The sequence below is a fragment of the Salmo salar genome, unplaced genomic scaffold (assembly GCF_905237065.1).
Source record: "Salmo salar unplaced genomic scaffold, Ssal_v3.1, whole genome shotgun sequence".
Classification (NCBI taxonomy): Eukaryota; Metazoa; Chordata; class Actinopteri; order Salmoniformes; family Salmonidae; genus Salmo; species Salmo salar.
The window spans coordinates 4,820-12,748 of record NW_025549352.1 but is presented as its reverse complement, the minus strand read 5'-3'; the positions used below and the strand labels follow the sequence as shown (position 1 = coordinate 12,748).

Here is a 7,929-nt window from a genome sequence, read left to right as displayed (position 1 = left end):
ACATAATGACAAAGCAAAAACAGGAGTTAATATATAAAAAACGGAAATATTACATTTATGTAAGTTTTCAGACCCTTTACTAAGTACTTTGTTGAAACACCTTTGGCAGCATTTACAGCCTCAAGTCTTCTTGGGCATGACGCTTCAAGCTTGGCACACCTGTATTTGGGGAGTTTCTCCCATTCTTCTCTGCAGATCCTTTCAAGCTCTGTCAGGTTGGATGGGGAGCGTTGCTGCACTGAGTCTGAGGTCCTGAGTGCTCTGGAGCAGGTTTTCATCAAGGATACCTCTGTACTGTGCTCCGTTAATTTTTCCCTCAATCCTGACTAGTCTCCCAGTCTCTGCCGCTGAAAAACATTCACACAGCATGATGCTGACACCACCAGGGATGGTGCCAGGTTTCCTCCAGACGTGACGCTTGGAATCTTGTTTCTCATGGTCGGAGAGTCCTTTAGGTGCCTTTTGGCAAACTCCAAGCGGGCTGTCATGTGGCTTTTACTGAGGTGTTGCTTCTGTCTGGCTACTCTACCATAAATGCCTGATTGGTGGAGTGCTGCAGAGATGGTTGTCTTTCTGGAAGGTTCCCCCATCTCCACAGAGGAACTCTGGAGCTCTGTCAGAGTGACCATCGGATTCTTGGTTACCTCCCTGACCAATGCCCTTCTCCCCTGATTGCTCAGTTTGGCCGGGCGGCCAGCTCTAGGAAGAGTCTTGGTGGTTCCAAACCTCTTCCATTTAAGAATGATGGAGGTCACTGTGTTCTTGGGGACCTTCAATGCTGCAGAATTTTTTTGGTACCCTTCCCCAGATCTGTGCCTCAACACAATCCTCTCTCGGAGTTCCACGGCAATTCCTTTGACCTCATGGCTTGGTTTTTGCTCTGACATGCACTGTCAACTGTGGGACCTTTATATAGACAGGTGTGTGGCTTTCCAAATCATGTCCAATAAATGTAATATACCACAGGTGGACTCCAATCAAATTGTAGAAACAACAAGGATGATCAATGGAAACAGGATGCACCTGAGCTCAATTGAGTGTCATAGCAAAGGGTCTGAATACTTATGCAAATAAGGTGTTTTTATTTTGAATAAATGTGTAAGAATTTATAAAAACCTGTTCTCGCTTTGTCATTATGGGGTACTATCTGTAGATTGATGAGGAAAATGTTTAATTTAATCAATTTTAGAATAATGCTATAACGTTACAAAATGTGGAAAAAGGGAAGGGGTCTGAATACTTTCTGAATGCACTGTATGTTTGATGTGTTTGATATTGTTCCATATATTCCATTCCAGCCACTACAATGAGCATGTCCTCCTATAGGTCCTGCCACCAGCCTCCTCTGCACATTGACCTGGTACTGTTACTCCCTGTATATAGCTCCACATTGATCTGGTACTGGTACTCCCTGTATATAACTCCACATTGATCTGGTACTGGTTCTCCCTGTATATAGCTCCACATTGATCTGGTACTGGTACTCCCTGTATATAGCTCCACATTGATCTGGTACTGGTACTCCTTGTATATAGCTCCACATTGATCTGGTACTGGTACTCCCTGTATATAGCTCCACATTGATCTGGTGCTGGTACTCCCTGTATATAGCTCCACATTGATCTGGTACTGGTTCTCCCTGTATTTAGCTCCACATTGATCTGGTACTGGTACTCCCTGTATATAGCTCCACATTGATCTGGTACTGGTACTCCCTGTATATAGCTCCACATTGATCTGGTACTGGTACTCCCTGTATATAGCTCCACATTGATCTGGTACTGGTACTCCTTGTATATAGCTCCACATTGATCTGGTACTGGTACTCCCTGTATATAGCTCCACATTGATCTGGTGCTGGTACTCCCTGTATATAGCTCCACATTGATCTGGTACTGGTTCTCCCTGTATTTAGCTCCACATTGATCTGGTACTGGTACTCCCTGTATATAGCTCCACATTGATCTGGTACTGGTACTCCCTGTATATAGCTCCACATTGATCTGGTACTGGTACTCCCTGTATATAGCTCCACATTGATCTGGTACTGGTACTCCCTGTATATAGCTCCACATTAATCTGGTACTGGTACTCCCTGTATATAGCTCCACATTGATCTGGTGCTGGTACTCCCTGTATATAGCTCCACATTGATCTGGTGCTGGTACTTCCTGTATATAGCTCCACATTGATCTGGTACTGGTACTCCCTGTATATAGCTCCACATTAATCTGGTACTGGTACTCCCTGTATATAGCTCCACATTGACCTGGTACTGGTACTCCCTGTATATAGCTCCACATTGATCTGGTACTGGTACTCCCTGTATATAGCTCCACATTGATCTGGTACTGGTACTCCCTGTATATAGCTCCACATTGACCTGGTACTGGTACTCCCTGTATATAGCTCCACATTGATCTGGTACTGGTACTCCCTGTATATAGCTCCACATTGATCTGGTACTGGTACTCCCTGTATATAGCTCCATTCTTGTTCATTTTATTCCTCGTGTTACTATTGTATTTTAATTTAAAGCAAGCGTTTCAAGATAAACTCTACACCAGTTGTATTTGGTGCATGTGACAAATTTGATTTGATTAATAATGAAAGTCCTGTAAGGTAACCTGGGCCTCTGACATGCATTAAAATTGATCTGAGTGCCTAAGACACCACTTTAAGAGTACAGAGAGCAGGGCAAGTACAGCCAAGTAAAAAAATAAAAAAATTAAGAACAAGAAGTGTGTTTGTTCCAGGCCAGCCAACGTGAGACAGGATATATCGAAAATCCCTTTCCTCCATCAGCTCTCTGCGTCAGCATGCTGTGAACTTGAGGATATGACTGTATTTTCCCAAGTCTGCACCTTGAAAGTACATGGACAACTTTGCTTTTACCAGTGCTCAATCAGGAAGGATTCTGTATGCAGGAATGGTCTAAGATCCCTCGCAGTGTGTTCTCCAACTCATAAATCATTTTAGAAAAAGGCTCAGTATCCTCGCAAGTTGAGGTATTGAAAGGTATTGAAAAGTGGGTTGTTAATCATTTTGACCGCTACCTTTCTGACAAATATAATTAATACTTGTTAAACAAAATCTCCTTCGGACATCAACAGTAAAGTATAAAGCACAGAATGCACACATCAAAAAGTACTAGTGTTTCAGTGATGAAAGTTCATCCTCGCCTGGACAAGTTCATCCTTGTTAGACATGCTCGCCACTGATGTCAGGACTTAACCTCCAGGAACATACACACCCTGATAAATGCTTTAGTGATAACACAGTTCTTGTTTTCCTTTAAACCATGTTTTATTATTCCTAATATTAGATGTAGATACACAAGTCAACAAACATTTTCGATCTGTAATGAAAATGCTCCACAGCACACTGACATCTTGTGGAAGGGTCTGGTATTACAGACACATACCTGAAAATGGACAGCAGTTATAGTTGTAGTAACAAGTATGTTGCAGTAGTAACAGTAGTAGTAGTAACAGTAGCAATAATAATAATTAATCATAGTAGTGGTATTCACAACTCGCAATTAGTTAAGTCACAGAAGATGGAAGTGACATTATTAAAAAAAAGGAAATGGCAGTCGGTGGAAAGGTTTATCAAATGCTGCAAAACAGATCAGACCACTGGATGAGAAAATACAAGAACCCCCGTGAGACAGCACATCTCCTGTCTAACTCTAGAAAATGGAAGCTCAAATTTGCCATCAGTCCTCTGGATAATGTATACTGTGTTTCTTTTTCCTCTTCACATAAGAGACCAAGAAACCTTTTTAGGTGTTCAACTTTAACTTTTTAAACCAAAATGCTCAAAACCCTCTTTGGCTCTCTCTCACCATCAATAATACAGTCTACCCTTTTACGGTCAACGCTCACCAGTAGCACACAGACTGAACAACATCAACCCAAATCTGGCACCAAATCTTTCTGCTTGACTGGAAGGCCAGGGTCATTCCACCTTGGTATATCTGTGTGTGGATATGTGTGAGTGTGTGAGAGTGAGAGAGAGTGAAAGAGAGAGAGGAGAAAGCAAGAGAGAGGTAGTGTGCAGGTGAAATATGTGAAATACTGTCTCCAAGTAACACGTATGTCCATCACATGACCAATTTGTCCAACCCATCTTAAGAGCCGTTAACATGAATAAGAATTCATAGTGGAGTGGGCCTGAGGATCCTGCTCATGTCTGTGTATAACCTGCCCAGGACTTGAACTGGGTCACTGTGGGAGCAGTTCAGCCAGTAGAGGACAACACAAGCTACTTTTAGAAGTGCTATGGCCGATCTGGCACCAACTGCCCCTGATAGTAGTTTTTCACAGTGAATACCACAGAGCGAGGCTCGCTCAGCTCTACTCTTGAGCATCGCAGACTTTGTTGCCTCATTTAACAGGTCAGTGGGGTTCGAACTGTGACTTGGGAGCCGAGGGTCAGCTCAGTACATTAGGCTGAGATCAGGCTCACAGCTGGGATACAAACCACGGCAGACAAAGTAGTCTACAGCCTCTTGTATGGCTTTACTGCTGCTTATTTACCCCAAATCATATGAACTGAACTGAAAGGGCAATAGTCCAATAGTCTTGCCTGTTGAAAAGCTGCACATTTCTGACATTTATTCACTGTGGTTCTTTCCCTCTCTGGTTTAGGGTGAGCCATCTCAGTCAAACAATAACCTAACTGGGCTTTGATATGCCACACCCTTGCCCCAGATAAGCCTACCACCGAGTAACAGATACCATTGGCTACAAGAAATTAGGATTTTTCTGTGTTTTGAGCAGTTTCTTGTACAGAAACCTTCCACTCATCTCGGACACTAAAATAAATCACTCACTGTGCCAGGACCCAACGTCGGTATCAATGTCATCTTTACTTTACTATTATTTGATATAATTTTATCATTTTCTTTTTGCCCAATGTGAATTCTTTCCAAACTGCTAAAGGGGTACTAATGATACACCTGGGCATTCTGGTGTAATACACCACCTTCCACAGCATGGGCCTCATGGTATCATGGGCTTCATGGTATCATGGGTTCATGGTATCATGGGCTTCATGGTATCATGCCATGCTGTACATCGCGTACGGGTGAATCTCATGTACCAAGAACATCAAAGTAGAAGAGAATTGGCAACAACAACGAGACACATACAAGTACAATCCTACATGAAGTCATGCCACATATGGAGGAGCTCAAAGCCCTCCAGAAAAACAATTTAAGACTATTCTCTCGGTCACTATCAAGTGAGGAAAGCTCTCCATGGTTACGCCTCTTCCAATCCAACACAGCTATGCTAGCATTTCACTTCCTTCAACTGCTGATGCGGGTGAGCCTGTCCGTATGTGCTCAATGGAACCTGGGTACAGAATCCATATACATACACTGAGTCACTGCCAAGGGGCACATATTAAACATTCTTCTGAGATTTGTTTTGTGAGTGATAAAGCCTCCTTTGTGATTAAGCACTATTCAAATAGATAGAATCCCAGCCCTCAGCGTCCAACCATCCCCCCATCTGAAATTAACCCTCCACCCTCCTCTTTCCTACTAGCCAACCTCTGCAACCCCATGCCACATGGATGTGCTTCTGCTTACAATCCTCACTAGTGTTTGGCAATGGCAGTGGTAACCAACAGTGTTAACCTGCCCCAGCCTTCCCATTACAAAACAACAGAGGACCAGGAGGAAGTATGTGAAGTCTGAAGATCATCTAGGAGGAATGTTTAATTCATTAATTAGCATTGTCATCTACATATTCAAAACAAAAAACAAAAAAAAAATAATCCTTAAAGAAAGCCATCCCAACAACTTCTTTGAGCGTGTGTGTGTGTGTGTGTGTGTGTGTGTGTGTGTGTGTGTGTGTGTGTGTGTGTGTGTATGTATGTATATATGGTGAGTGTGTGCGTGTAAGTTAAGTCAGAAATGCAGCATCCAACTGGACGCCTGGATTTAGAATAAAAAAAAAAAACACATGCAAAACCCACATCACCATAACTCCCACTCTCACCCTTACTAGAAAGCAAACTCTCTCTGGTTTGAAAAGAAACAACAAAATTCTAAATCAGAAATAATCCCTCAGAAGAACGAAATCAAATACAGGCAAGATCCAAGTTAAAATAAAACCACTTTAAATATATATAATTTCCCACTGGTGAAAATCACTTACTGCACACTGCTCAAATTTACTGAGCTTTCTTTTTTTAAACACCTCAATAATGGTCTTTCCTCAACAAAAGAAACAGCAACATGGTCCCGTAGATCAAACTCTTGTTTTGCTCTGCAACATGACTCAAGAAATCTACTGACATACTCTTTAAATCATTTATTTTAATCCCCCCCCCTCAAAACCTGCAACAGCAAAAAGATAAATAATAATAACACCAATACCAAAAAAAAGGAAAAGATATGGGGCTTCCCAAGGAGCACGATAGAGAAAAGGAGAGACTGGAAGAGGGGACCTGGGGACAGCACTCTTTATAACAGTTTCTCTGTTATTGGTAAAACAGCATTCAAATATTTTGCTTGTCTAAAGATTGGTTGAGCCAGGACTAATTTAAACCAACAAATTATCCAGTGTGGGTGAATGAAAGAGAATTGACTTTGAGGGTCCTCTTAGCCTCTCAGTTCTGCTAATGCTAACCACCCCTGCCCTCTCCTCTCCCAACAAACCCCTTGGTTTCCCCCGATGATGAGGTCAAAGAGAGTTCTTATTAGTGACTCTGATCAACAAACCCTGCGTATCGGCTGAAAATGCAACTAAAGCTATGGACAAGGGCTTACATTGGTAGGATGAAGCCAAACGTGAGAGATGGAGAAGGCAAGAGAGATACGAAAGAGAAAGAGATGACAAATTAAAAAAGAGAGGAGAGAGCGAGAAAGAGCAAGCTCTGTGTGAGCCAGAAATTAGACAAACCACTCAGGACCCCGGCCAACAGCGATGCGTTATGCGACAAGAGTGCTTTCATTTCTGCCTGTTTCAGTTTGTTGGAATTTTGAGGAATATAATTTTCCTTGATGTTGTTGTTTTACAAATGTTTTATTTCTTCTTTCCAAAGAAGCTGAACCTCTTCTCACGGTCCCTCTCCTTGCCCTCCTTGTTGCGCATGGTGACTCCGGCAGCGTCTGCTGAGCTGGGGAGATGGGGGGCATAGTCATGGCTCGGCTCAGGGCCCTGGGGCCTCCGGGGAGAGGTCTCCTGACCCCCTGCTGGGATGGAGCTATGAATGGAGTGGATCCACGAGGCCATCTCCGTCTGGGACAGACAACGCAGGGTTAGTCCTCAGTAGACCACATGCATCAGAGGAGCATCAGAATCTTGTTTGGTTTGAAATGTGACACTCACCTCATCTTTAGCTTGGAACAGGAACTCCTTACCGTCACCTAGCCTGCAGACACACAATGTAGAACAGACAACCTGGGTCAGTATAGATGCACATCACACTCCCTTGCTTTTTAGTTAAGTTTACAAGACTATTCTCTATTCAAACCGTCCAGTTCCCCCTCCCTCTCCTCTCACCGTAACTTGAAGACGTGTTTCCTCTTCTTGTAGTCGTGTGCCATCACACACAGCCTCTCCCAGGCTGATGGGGACTTCTCCGTGGTAGGGGATCCCGCTGGAGGCGCCCTCTTCTGGTCCTTGTAGAAGCCAAGGCTGCCCTTACGCAGAACACAGTACACATTCTGCCAGGACCTATGGGAAGAGAGAGAGAAGCTGTTGGCGGAAGGCATGCAGGCATGCGCCTGAAAAGGTTAGGGACATCACCAAAGAGTTCATGGCGACACACCACATACAAAATGTAATTTTCTGAAACAAAAGCATGTACATTTCATAAATTCTATTTCCATTTAACTTAATCTTAAACTGATATTGCATTTGCTTAAATTAATCCCATCCTTCAACAGAAGTCTATATGAACTAGGGCTCT

The 7,929-nt window shown here is 43.1% G+C and overlaps 1 protein-coding gene across 1 annotated transcript; it reads right to left on the bottom strand.

Moving 5' to 3' along the window:
* Positions 1 to 6,975: 6,975 nt before the first annotated feature.
* LOC123736403 (spectrin beta chain, non-erythrocytic 2-like) lies at positions 6,976 to 7,595 on the bottom strand. Its single transcript, XM_045713185.1, has 3 exons — positions 7,521 to 7,595; positions 7,347 to 7,389; positions 6,976 to 7,256 (listed from the first exon to the last, which is right to left on the bottom strand). The coding sequence occupies exons 1-3, from the start codon at positions 7,562 to 7,564 to the stop codon at positions 7,041 to 7,043; spliced, it is 303 nt and encodes a 100-aa protein (XP_045569141.1). The 5' UTR covers positions 7,565 to 7,595; the 3' UTR covers positions 6,976 to 7,040.
* Positions 7,596 to 7,929: the final 334 nt, after the last annotated feature.

Bases quoted from the DNA above. Each gene is read 5' to 3' on its own strand.
- LOC123736403 (XM_045713185.1), bottom strand. From the start codon at position 7,564: ATGGCACACGACTACAAGAAGAGGAAACACGTCTTCAAGTTACG. The intron at 7,390-7,520 runs GTGAGAGGAGAG...GTGTGTCTGCAG, and splicing joins AAACACGTCTTCAAGTTACG to GCTAGGTGACGGTAAGGAGT. The intron at 7,257-7,346 runs GTGAGTGTCACA...TGTCTGTCCCAG, and splicing joins TGTTCCAAGCTAAAGATGAG to ACGGAGATGGCCTCGTGGAT.